The sequence below is a fragment of the Nilaparvata lugens genome, chromosome 12, assembly GCF_014356525.2.
Source record: "Nilaparvata lugens isolate BPH chromosome 12, ASM1435652v1, whole genome shotgun sequence".
NCBI classification, from domain to species: Eukaryota; Metazoa; Arthropoda; class Insecta; order Hemiptera; family Delphacidae; genus Nilaparvata; species Nilaparvata lugens.
In genome coordinates, this window is record NC_052515.1 from 22,429,600 (window position 1) to 22,443,283 (window position 13,684).

At 33.5% G+C, this 13,684-nt stretch overlaps 1 protein-coding gene across 1 annotated transcript in view; it reads left to right on the top strand.

Annotated features, from left to right (window-relative positions):
- The window catches only part of LOC111055871 (dynein heavy chain 1, axonemal), a 357,355-nt gene that overhangs the window by 281,703 nt on the left and 61,968 nt on the right, over positions 1–13,684 (top strand). Inside the window, exon 32 of the mRNA XM_039439162.1 lies at positions 1,491–1,593. Coding sequence (XP_039295096.1) covers positions 1,491–1,593 — 103 coding nt within the window. The remainder of the gene's footprint in view (positions 1–1,490; positions 1,594–13,684) is intronic.

A 13,684-nucleotide genomic window follows, 5' to 3' on the forward strand; every position in this document is an offset into this window, starting at 1 on the left:
TATTCACTTGGAAGTACAGAGACGTTCTTATCAAGATGCTTGCAAAATTTGCAGCTGTATTGACGTAAAAGCTTCCGCTTATCTAATGAGGATAGTTTTGGTTATAAATGACGTCTTGCTTCTTGACAGTGAAACCCAAGTTGATAATATTAATCTCTCAGATTGGATTCGATCAATTCCCTTGGAATTCTCATTCAAGCTCACGGAGTTTAGGAGTAGTTATGAAACTTTCAATTATTCACCTCTATCACGGTGAATCAGATTCTAATTTAATCTGAAACATTTCGAGTGTGAAGTTGTGGAATTCTCAGTTGTGTGTGGTTCTCAGTTCGAATCTGCTATAAAATATGCAGCAGGTAAAATCATGGAGGAGCTGCATTGGTTTCACCATTATAATAATAGTTATAGTAGATTAGAAAAGTTTGTTATATTGGACTAATGAAGTTGGCAAACTATTCTCATAATAATTTCCAATAACGGAGGTATACTGACTCAGATATCAATCAAACAATTATCATTCAAAACTCTTACACCAACGGAGTCCAATCTCAGTTATATTATATTTTTTTATCTTCAAAATGTTGAGACAATCCAGCTCCTGGACAACTCAACATTGACAAGGGGATTGAAAAAGGAGAAACCAACAGATCTTGTTTAAACCTCCAGGAGTGCTTAGTGAAAATGGGAAGAAAATTAATGTATCAATTTAGTGCAGTGATGATGAAAGAGCTAATTTAAAACAAGGAGAAGCTATTACAAGATTCTTCTTGAAAATGACGTGAAGAATCAATTTAGGATAGAAAAGTTGATCGTTAGTCCAAGTACCAATAACAGTTATATGCAATTTAAAAAAATATTCAATTTATCGTACATTACGCTCCAGTGTATATCATTGTTAATGATCCTATATCCCTTTCTAGGCTACAGCGAGCCAACATAATCATTCAAGGACTTTCAGATGAAAATTCAATTTACAGTTCACTCACAGATTCAAATAAAAACTATCTCATGATCCACTCTTAATAGGTTGATGCGACTCAGTAGGAATACAGGCCACAGCCGGATCATTGTTGCCCCAAATATAGGACTATATAAATAGAGCATCATTGTCATTATATGTTGGAGTTGGTTTTGGTATGTATTGCACAATAACCACACCACCGGACATGCAGCTTAATGAACAAAGTTTCTCGGTAGGGACTTCATTGCACTCCACCAACCTATGATGTCAGTTCAAAGTGAATCTCACTCTAACTGCTTCACCCTAAACTTTCAGCATTCCTCATTGATAACATATATATTCCTCATTCAACCAATGCTGACAAACTGGAGTAAATCTCACTGGATTAAAGAGAGAGACATTCAGGTTTGAAAATCTTTGTCAACCAGTAAAACCTTGTTTGAAAAACTTGGATATTAGCGCTTGGATGTAGGCTGCATTATATGATTGTTTTTGCTGATTTTAAGGATTAAATTGCTCTCTTTCACAGCCCCATTGGAGAAGTTTTCCGAGCAAGACTGAGACAGTTCCCAGAGCTAGTGAACTGTTGTACTATTGACTGGTTCAGCGCTTGGCCCCAATCTGCATTACAGGTGAGAATGATCAATTTGTTGTTCAGCTTATCATGAAATTCGATTATATGGTATATACAGAGAGTTTACGAACTCCTTACCTATACTCTAGGGCATTGCTCCTGGGTAAGAAACATATCTAAATACCATATTTAAATTGTCCGGAAGTCTACAGTTACTCACACAGCGGCCATTTTGCTTTTTTCACTTATTTTTTTCCAAATAATGGTTGAAAATACGAAATTGAACTTTGCACAATCAAACAACTAGACAAAGCTACAAAAAATTATGATATTTTTGTAGCTTTTTCTAGTTGTTATGAATGATTGTGCTAATTTTCAATTTTGTATGTTCAACCATTATTCAATAAAAAATAATAAGTGAAAAAAGCAAAATATCTGCTGTGTGAGTAGCTCTAGATCTCAAGGCAATTTAAATATGATATTTAGATATGTTTCTTACCCAGGAACAATGTCTTAGAGTATTGATAAGGAGTTCGTAAACACTCTGTATATTACATTGTATTAGTATACAGAATGTTTCACGAAAGGTGTAACAGCCGACGACCATAGATTCTACATTAAATCTGATCTATCGATTTTCCTATATTTTTGGAATAAGTCGATTACTAGAGAACTAGTCAAAATCTTATTTTAAGGATATGGTTGAAGAAATTTTCAAAATTGAACAAAGTACAATCATCGAGTCCAAAGCAAAATCTCAAACTGTTTGTACTCGCATAAAAAGTTCAAAAAAGTTCTATATATATCTCGAAAACTAAGGTTCATAAAAGGAAAATTCACTGAAAATTTTTGTTGTAGATTGCATGCATGGTCTTCAGCTGTTATACCTCTTGTGAGACATCCTGTATATTATGTGATATGTGATATGTGACTATCCGTGCAACATTGGCCCATATGAACAAAACCAGAGGAAATGCTCATGAGCAAGAGCATGGAGCATAAGGTTTTGCTGATGAGCATAAGGTAGAAGCAAAAGCATTTGCTCATTTTTTATGAATAAGCTTTACCTTATACTCTTACCTTATGCTCCTGAACTCTGGAGCAAATACTCACGCATTTTAAAGATTTTTCATCAGCTGATTCGCTTTTGTAGCTTTACTTTGTGTTATAGCTCACGGAAGCGCTAAATATGCAAGTAGGGGGCACCGCTTGTGTTTGCGTCGTCTGCTCTGTTTTCTATTTATGAATAGTTTTAGCTTAGTTGAGTTTAGAATTTTGAAATAATAGCGTTAAAAAATGTCATCTCTATAATAATATTCAGCATATTCTTATAATATCAATAGCCTTCTTATAATCGTCTACACTCTCATCTTCTTAAATGCCTATTTCCTATTTTGTAATGGCTATCTTTATATCAGCTATCTTTTGTATTTATTCTTTTGTGGGGATAATGGTGATATATATCATGGTTGAATCTAAAAAGAGTTATATAGTTCTCAACTATCGGTTGTGATCGTATCTGGTATAGTTTCCTCTTCCTCATACGAATTAGTTGAGCCATTGTACTATGGGCAAAAGGTGATAAGCTGCTCTAGACTAGACTCACCTTTTTTGAAGTATTTGCTCCAAAAGTTGAGCAAATGCTCTAGTTTATTCATACTATTTTGAGTATAAGCTTTTACTTTTGAGCAAATTCTCAAACTGTTCTCTTGATGAGCATGAGCAAAACTTCACCAAAAATGGCTGACTCCAGATCACGCGGTTCAGATTTGAATTGCAGATCAAAAATATTTGTTGGCTGGTATTTTGAATAGAATAAGATATTTTAAAAATTGTATAAATTTTTATCGTCTACTAATATTAAGAATATAATATCTTGCTCTATATATAAATTGCTCATGCTTATTCATAGAAAATGAAGCAAATGCTCTATGTTTTAGAAGTATAAGTAAATGCTCAACTTTATTCATATGGCCCAATATCTTCGCCAGACGAAATTGAATGTGATCATTAAGCACAGCTCAGCCACAAGGTCAATTAGATTCAATTTCATGAAATGTTTTCTAACGCTAAAACCGGAACACACCAGTCATGCAGCGTTCCGATCCGATTACGGATAACAACGGCCTAGAATGATGTAATTACACAGTTTACCATGTGATCTGTCCTACTACCATCCATCCACCACACAGCAACATTGAACATAGGTAGGATCGGAAGGCTGCATGGCAAGTGAGGCCCCGGCTTTATTATATTGCTAACATCATTTCCCCGCCACTCTATTTTTTATCAGAATAATTATCATCTACTGATAAAGCAGTTTTTTACGAGTAGGCCTACATATTTCGTAGGTTATGTAAAGAGTAATGTTCTATCTTCTATTCTAGGTTCTATTTGATAATCTGACTACAATCATGAACGATTAATTCAATAAATATAATTTGTCACATGGTATTTTAGCACCACAGAATACTTGGAGTAAACCAGTGAATTTTAATGGAATTATAAAATGGAAAAGAAAGTTAAACCTAGTCCAAGGATCAATCAACTTAAATCGAATATTGTTAGCGATAAAGAGTAATTGTATTATCTAAAATGATAAGAAAATATGTATAACTGTGATTCAACAACTGAGAATCCATTGGCAGAATTAAAAATTATAAAGCGGCTTACTTATTATTGGCAGATTATAAAAAATAAAAGTTTGCATGTACATTGAGGTAGAATTATTTGTTTACACTTTTAAATGAATCAATCGATCTAGAATAAATTGATAGTTATTTGAATCAATACCTAGCGAATCAGCTGATTGTTCGATCAACCAGTACAGGTTGAATTATAAAAATTTACTCACAAATAGTTATTTGTATATCTAGAGTGAAAAGTACGACTTTTTCTCCCTGAGGGAAAAGTTTGAAGCCCGAGGCGAAGCCGCCAGGGCAACAATTTCCCTGAGGGAGAAAAAGTATTTTTCACTCGTGATGTACACAACATTTTTCCTCCATCTACATTTTTTTATAGAAACTGCAAATAAAATCATTTTAATAACTTACGTATTGGTGACAATGTTTCCTAACAACATAACCTAAAATCTAAAACCTAAAAACCGGCCATCTGGATCTGATTGGCACTGCCGATTGTGCTATCTAGCAAAAGTTGTAACAATCATATCAGCTGGGTGTCTACCAAAAATGGCTGACTCCAGATCACGCGGTTCAGATTTGAATTGCAGATCAAAAATATTTGTTGGCTGGTATTTTGAATAGAATAAGATATTTTAAAAATTGTATAAATTTTTATCGTCTACTAATATTAAGAATATAATATCATACAAACATATATTTCATGATTTGATCAAATTTCTGGTTGTGGTATTGAATTCAGTTGACTCAATGACAGACACCTCTTTATGCTTTCTCATCTGAGCTTATACCTTCTAACCTATTATAATGTAAGTTTTTGAAATAGAGATGCTTCCCATGTTATTTAAATGGAGTCACTTTTACTCCCTAGGGAGTTTTTCTGTTTTTTACTACCGAGAGCGAAAAAGTAAAGCAAACAAAGAAAAGACAGATACTTCAGCATCACATAATACTTGTAGGAACGATTCACCGAAAATATTATTATCGGAAGAACAGAAACCAACACTAAAAACCGCCGCCCACCATGAAATTAAAACATCCCGCAAGCATCAACCTCTATTAAGCATACTATTCCCCACCGAAGAATCACTACCAAAAATGAACAGTTGCCAGGAGGAGACCGCCACTATGCATCCGCGCACCGAACCTACACCCGCGCCTCAATCGACCCCACCGAGGCACACCAAGGACGGGAAGGAAGACACCAGGGAGTACCGGGAGGACGACATCCAGGAGAAGAGGAGCGCCCACCGCAAGGCCCGGAGACGCAAACGCCCGAGGAGGACACCAGACGGCCGACATCAGGACAGAGAGGACGGCATTCGGGAGAAGAGGTACCAGCACCGCAAGGCCCGGAGGAGGAAAGTCAGGCGGAAGAAACGAAGGAGGAACCGCGCGCGCGCATACCAGCCGCATGCACGTTTCAAACGCCCGAAGAAGACACCGGACCAACACCAGGATGGAGGACAAGAGACTGACGGCATGCATCCGCGGCACATACGCTTTAAGGAAGAAAATCAGCCATGTGACCGAAAAAAGGAATCAAATAATTGGAACAAAACCGGAGCTGCTTACGAAACTACTATGGATTCATGTTGGAATAAAAATGGAACTGATAGGAAAACTATGATTGATTCACGCATGGATAATAATGAAATGAAGTACTCATGGAGATTAATGAAGAACAGAAAGTGGTTAATAAGAGTGAGAGAAATAAGGAATTATATGAATAAAATGGAAGTACCTGGATATTATATGATTAGAGATCATACTATTGAAAAGATGATAAATGTTTTGATATGGTGGGTAATGTTTGTTATAATGGCTGTGATAATATTGAAAAGTGATGCTATTGATGTTATAATTAAGACCATGTTATTGTTGAAAGAATTTATTATTGTTGATTGGAAGTGTTATATTATTGAATTGTTTATTATGATGATGAAGACTAATAATGGATTTAAGTGGAAAGTATCGGATGAAGATGATTGGAAGCCTTATATTATAAAGTTGTTTATTGGTGTAATTAGAATTATAAACAATGCCACTAAAGTGAAAATATCGAGACTCAACGGAATAAATAGAAATAATAAGGAAGAAAACAGAACCAGATCAAGGAATTGTTTTAAAAGATACACCAGATACATGGGCTTAAAATTTATTATAAAAAAATTATCAATTAGGACAGCCTCATATATCAACAACAAATGGATAGCAGATAACCTAACCGGCCTACAGTATAGCTACAAGCAGAAAGCCAAAAGATATGGGAAAACCACAATAATTTTACATGCAACATCACAGAATTTGAAATAAATATGATAAGTAATCAAGAGAAAACGTCATTATCAGAAGAATTACTGACCTATCATGATAAATTTAATCTTGGGCTAGACCGCATGGCAACAATCTGACGTTTCTATTCCTTCCAACTGTCCAAAGCCTGCAACAAGCAAAAGAATAATTTTTAAGTATGTAATTTAATAATCTACACCATATAAAATAAGACACAAACGGGGATAGTAGAAAATAAATTAAGTAAATTACCTTAAATGTGAAAAATGTGACGAATAAGGTTAGTTTTGTGCTGTAGAACGCAAGGCCAGAGAATATGACGTCAGAAAGCAGATATCCAGAACTAGTAGACTAACAAGGCCATCTAGATTGAATGTATGTAGCGCTCAACATATGATTATGGAAAAATATTGTACCCAAAAATGTTATTTGTTATTGTTATTTATCGTATTTATCAATGTTAATATATTTATTTATATGTTTTATAATTTATTACCATTAGTTTATGCCATGTTTGTTACTAAAAAACCTCAATTGAATGCTAGTTACCACAAAAGCCAAAAAACCATGTAGCAAAAGAAGGAATTGTACCTGATATATGGAAAATTATTTATATTAAGACCTAGGAATTACAATAAAATATAAGCCCCAGAAAATTTGTACATCGAAGTTATTGTTTGAAAGAAATCTATTATAAGAGAATCTCAAGTGTAATGTATGGAGTTAGGTTGGCGGCCTTGCGAGCGGCAAATTCAAAAATACTGTGTTACAAGTGTTGAAATGAGGAATATGTCTAAGATGTTATATTTATGATATTTTTGTATTGATAAGGAGAATTTGTTATTGTATTTGATAGAGGTCTAAAGGGGGCGCAGCAGATAAGATCTGCGAACTATTGTAAAATTTTGAGAGTATATTTTTGTAGACAACGTATGAAATATTTCGATGTGTTGAAGGATGGATTTTCATTAAAAACATTGTGATTCTCAAATATTTTGAATTCAAATCCAGGGGCGCGTGTAACATATTGTAATTTGGATAGATAAATAAAAATCCCTAGCTGAAATATTCATAGGTCTAAGTGAAGTAATTGGCTAATATCGCCAAAGAGATAACATAAAGATTAGATAATATCAGACGTCCTGGCTAAACTGTACAACAGCCTAAGAGGAATTGAAATAATTTTTTTTTTTGCCAATATATAATATTACATAAAATATTGAAAATTGAGGTTAGGCATAAACATTTAGTGATCGGCGACCTAACGATCGACCGAGCCATACAACGTAGAATCTGACCAAACACCTTGGCAGAAATTTATTGTGGCAAAATGGTATGCAATTTGGGGAACTAAAGGTCTCACGTGGCTAATTATTATGATGTATGAAACAGATAATAACCTATAAGAAATCATTTAGCATATAGAGAGCATATTTAAAAACCCAATAAAAATAATTTAATGTATTAAGGAAGTAGGAGGTTACCGAGCGCATGAATACTGTAATAATTTGCATGCACCAATCAAATAATGACAATTGATAGGCGGCAATAGTCAGCTGATTGAAAAATATTTGTATATATTTCTACAAATAAATAGAGTTTATGAAAAAATTGTTGTATAGTCTATGTTTTGGATATGGCCTGAAGGCAAAGAAATTATTATATATAACATAAGTAATAGTTTAATATTTTGGCACGGTCTATTTGAGCCTTGAATGGCGGAGGACTAGAATATTCTAATTTTATGCAAATTTGAAAATCGGAAATGAGAATTGTAAAATTGAGAAACGAGAACCACACTCGCCTGCCAACTGCCACCATGAGAGGTCACTAAAAATTATAGAGCGTAATACCTTGTAATAATTTAAAGTTAAATTGAATTACCAAATTTCTTATAAGACTTTGTGATGCTCTTATAAAGCAAAAGTCATTTTAAATAATTTGTAACCCCTTGGAAGAGATGACTCCGGCTACAATAATCCAGGACCACCGGGAGTTGGATCGACATCAGCAGCTCATAAGAAAATTCCGACACGTGAGTGGAAAATATTGAAATAGTGATGGGGCGCCCTCAGTGCTTCGAAATTACATAAGAATCAAAGCTAGCTCGTCGAAAGGGTTTTCTTATAAATTAAGAATTTGGTAAAAAAATACTTGCGCAAGTAAATGTAGTATTAAAGGTATTTTATTAGAAAAGTAACAAATCAATTCATATATTGGAAGATCTATAAATCAAAGAAGCATAAAATCTAGGCTGGTAATACATATTCATATGGTCATTAATTTCTGCAATATAATTTGGGATAGTTTGTTGTAGCTCTGATTCACTAGATGAATTGCTCTTTTATTCCTTCAGGTGCCGAATCTCGCACCCTGAGATAAAATATATATTTATTACAAAGAAATCTATTAGATACCATAGAATTTAATATATATATTTGGATTACTAGTTGTCAATTTATCAAGCTGGTTTTTATAATTTAGTTTTAATGGAATTGTCCAAGTCAACAGGTATTAGCAAGCTGATATCGCAGCTACATGCAAATGAATGCATATGATCATAAAAATGAAAGCTCATGGTAACGTTTCGTGCTGTAGGATTTAGAGAATAGTATTTAGCCTGTGATATTTTATTGATTTCGATTATTGTTCTATTTTATATTATATATTTTTTATCGCTCTATATATTTTTTGCTCTGATTTATTTTTTGCAATATTTGTTAATATATGTATCAAATTGTTTATGGTGTGTGATTTATTTTTTATTCCTCAATACTATAGGATAAGTACCATATATATATTTTTTAATGAATTATCAGAATTATTGTGGAAGCTCATATCTGGGCCTATAAAGATTTTTATGAGACTGTATCCTATGAAAAACCACGACCTAATTTTCATAATTATTGAAATATTTCATGCTCTACCGACTGATGCCAAGCAGGAGGCTAATCGTTATTTAACTATAAAAAATAACGTTACAAAGCTTACAAAATTGTTCTAGGAAGAGATAACTTTTTCTGAAAACCACTTCCTTCTGGCTTGTGATCTTGACCTGAGAGGATGCACATGGAGTTTAGGGTTCTTTCTTCCTTTAAAATTTTAAAATTATCAAGCCAAACCCTTTTTTTTAAATGTGAAATATTTGTAATTAATGTTAAATTATCTGTGAACTCAGTGTTGTTGAAGAGTTCGTAATTTATAATCAATTCCCATAAATATATCTTTAATTCGGAAAGAAATCTACAAGAAATCTGGACCACACGTTAGCCCAGCAGAGACGAAAGGGACCTACCTAATTAATTATTGGAAATAATTAATTCAATCCACGAGACCGTCAAGAACATCTGATAAACGTCTGTGAGTGATAAATCAAACGAGCTCGTTTTAGGCCTTTCTACGCATAGTTGGGGGAATTAATCAAAGCGCTATTCAAATTAACTTAAATCCAATAAAAATTCGCAACGTGTTGAGTGCTATCACATAGTTTATAAGAACATTTTATGAATTTACTTGATATATGTAGGAAGCTTACTTCCATGCACGGCCCGAACTCATATAAAACCCTGAGATCTCATGTTGAATATTAATTTATTAATAATTATCATTTGTAAATTGATCAATGTATATCATATTAAATCTGCAGACCGAACAGGTTTTTAATTGTAGAATTCTGAATTGACTGGAAGTCTAAGTATCAGTATTAAGTATAGTATATTTATAAATTTTAAAATCTACAATTGTGAATGCTAGCAAAACCCTGTGATAATCGATCAGATTTTGGAAAAGAATTTATTTAAAGAAAATTATAGATATAGAAAATTTTATATACACTGTTTTATGGGAATATATTTTGTGTTTTATGTCAGCATACAGATCATAGAAATTTATTTTATCCTAATTCATCTCGTGATATACAGTTTGAACTGTCTTGGTACCAAAAAATATTCAGCAGCATATGAAATTATTGAATCAATTAATATTAATCTTGTTAAGAGCATTCAGTACTTATCATCCTTTGATGATAGTCACATTAGTCTGCCAGAAAAAGTATATTGATAATAAAATTATATTAATAAGGTTTCAGTTATATCATATAAGGATCCAGAGAGCTTCAAGAACTGGCGTTGTAAGTTCTAAGGAATTTTGGAAGGATAAATTGGTAAACACCTGTATTCATGACAAGCGTTTAAGAATCAACTAGAAAAACTATAGTTGGTCTTTGTTATTCTTTATTGTGTACATGGTTACTGATAATCAGTCATCAAGTATTCTTTTGATTTCCTTATTGGTATTCTTCAAGAACCTCATAGAAGCAGCAGTAAGAATTGATAATCACCGGTCATTGAACCCTATGGTGATTAATTGTATTGGGAAAATTCATGTTTCTACCACTGAGCTAGAGCTGAGGTTTGAACCCAGCAATTTTGCGAGCCGGACGGTCTTAATTTTTTGTGAATTTATTCGCAAAAGAGGGAATTTAGCAACTGCTCTCGCAGATATCAGATACACGTCTTCACAAATTTTATATGAATATAGAATTTGAAGATGCGAATCTTATAAGATTTTCCCCGCCTCACTATTGTTTATTATCAGAACAATTACCATCCACTGATAAAGAATTTCTGTACAAGTACATAATTATTCCGTGGGTTATGCGTACAAAAAAATGTTCTATCGATGATTTGATAATCTTCCGAGCAATAATATGATAAATTTAGTCATACTAGCCGACAGGCTCGCTTCGCTCACCATATCCGTCCAGCCAGGGGGCTCCGCCCCCCAGCCCCCCGACTGGATCGTCCAAGAATGAGATCAGCAAGCTCGCTTCGCTCACCTGCATTTTTCATTTGAGCATTTTTGGACGATCCAGTCGGGGGTCTAGACTAAACGTCTGGCTGAACGGATATGGCGAGCGAAGCGAGCCTGACGGCTAGTAATATAATATTCCCAGGAATAGCTCTGATTGAAGTAGCAGTGCCCAATCAATTTTTCCGCTATACATGCATTTCAATCTTCAACTTGATGCCAACCTAACTAAGTCAATTCAACTTAATGCCAACCTGACAAAATTATTAATTTAGTTACCAGTTAACAACTGTTTCGAAGAGGTACTCTCTCTTGATTATAGTTCCATATTAACATTATGGTATTGACATTTTTCAATCATAATTAAGAGAATAAGAAGAACATACATACTAATACATTAGCAATACCAAGAAGATAGTCAGGATTCCACTGTCAGTATTCTTTATAAATAATAGCAACAGTAATACGATTAATGTTTTGAAGATAGTGATTCTACTGTTAGTATCGATTGCACAAAAGCTTGTTAAATTTTTATCGTGATTGATTTGACGAGAATTAATCAGAGGAGCTTTCTTTTCGAAATAACTTTCTCTGATAGTTCTCGTGAAATTAATCTCGATTGAAATTTAACCAGCTTTTGTGCAGCCAGGCCTTAGTATTCTTTATGAGAATAATTTATTATTTTTTATTTTACAAAGGCGACTCTCTAGAAGTATTTTAAGCCTAGGTGATGATGATGGGATGAATGATAATACAATGAAGGTGAAGTTATGAATGAATAAAAATTAAAGGTTATGCTATCCACTTGAATTGATTTGAGTCCACTTTTCAGTCCAGAAATAAATAAACTAGAGATACCAACGATGATACGAAAGATGTATCTCTCGAAAAATGAGACTTTTCTGGCTCGAAATCGGTTTTCAAGTCCGAGGCCGTAGGCCGAGGACTAGGAAAGATTGAGAGCTGGAAAAACATTTTTGCCCGTGATGCGAACGCTATTTTCCGCCACACAGAAAAATAAACAATATATATATAGGAGAATAATTGTTTATTAAGCACTTGAGGAGAGCAAAAGTGGAGGGTCATAGCTCTAGCAAATCTGAGGTAATCTGAATATCAGGAAATTGTCCAAGTATATTAATTTTCTATTCTGATTTGTCTAAATAACCTAAAAGATTATGTTCAATTATGTGGGAGGTTGATTTTATACATTTTTATTCTTTTAAATGACAATAAGATGATATAATTATAAATGTTTTAATTATTGAATAATAAACTCGAATAATGAAAAGTTTTTTGATCAGCTGTTTTAGCACACTTGAAATTTAGTGGCCGGAAAGGGTACTCTTTCCGGCCTTAGCCGGAAAGAAACCTGTTCTGACGTCAGACGAGAGTCGTCTGCAAACAATGTCTTTCAGATTTACGTAGGGACTGGAAAACAGCTGCTTTCTGTGCAGTGTGACGAAAACTGTTTTTCTCACGCAATAAATTCGCATTTTACTCTCCTTATACTTGAATAGCTATTTAGGAATGAAGTGAAGACTTGCCGTTATACCTGGTAATGTTATTAGATTTTTCAGTAGGTACATCATTGATGTTTTTTATTCTTGTTTTGTTACAATATTACTAAGAGCAGCTATAATTTATTACTGATTTCTAATTTTGATAGCATAACAAATTACAGAATACATTGAGATTACATTTCTGGAACTCATAGTATAAAATGCACACTCTGTATAGGTTTTCTTTGCTCAAAGTAATCATCAATTGGATTAGAAATTAACTTATAGGAAGAAATTACATAATGCCCAAGGAATATTTGCTAATGAAAAATTTTAACCCATAGACTATTACATCAATAAAGGGAAAACGATCAAAAATGAAAATAGATTTCAGGTTTTTCCTGCTCCTCACAGTTTTAACATTGATGTTTGTTCTTACATAATATTCAAAATATAGCATAAATCGATTTTTGGTTCATGAAATTTTTTTTTGTCTCTTCGCAGAGTGTTACATCAGTGCTATGCCCATTAGAGCCAGTTGAAACTGTTACACAAACATCGATTCATTGCCGTCCTTATGAGTTCTATCAGATTAAACGGAACTTGACAAATATCAACTGTTTAATCTTAAAGAATTTATATAGACGGCAAAAATCGTACATCCAAAAACCGATGTATGTGTAACAAGCACAAGATTGATTAATATAGTACCGGGGGAGTTTGTGTTTAACAGATATAATCTAAATAACAAGAGAAAGATAATTCTGGTAAACAACTGGATAAAGGATAATTACTTTTTCAAATTAGAGTTTATTTAATTTTGTTAAGTACCTACAATATGGATTGTTGATATTGGATTTATTGTTTTGGTATGCTGTTAGTTGAAGATGGGGTTACCTAT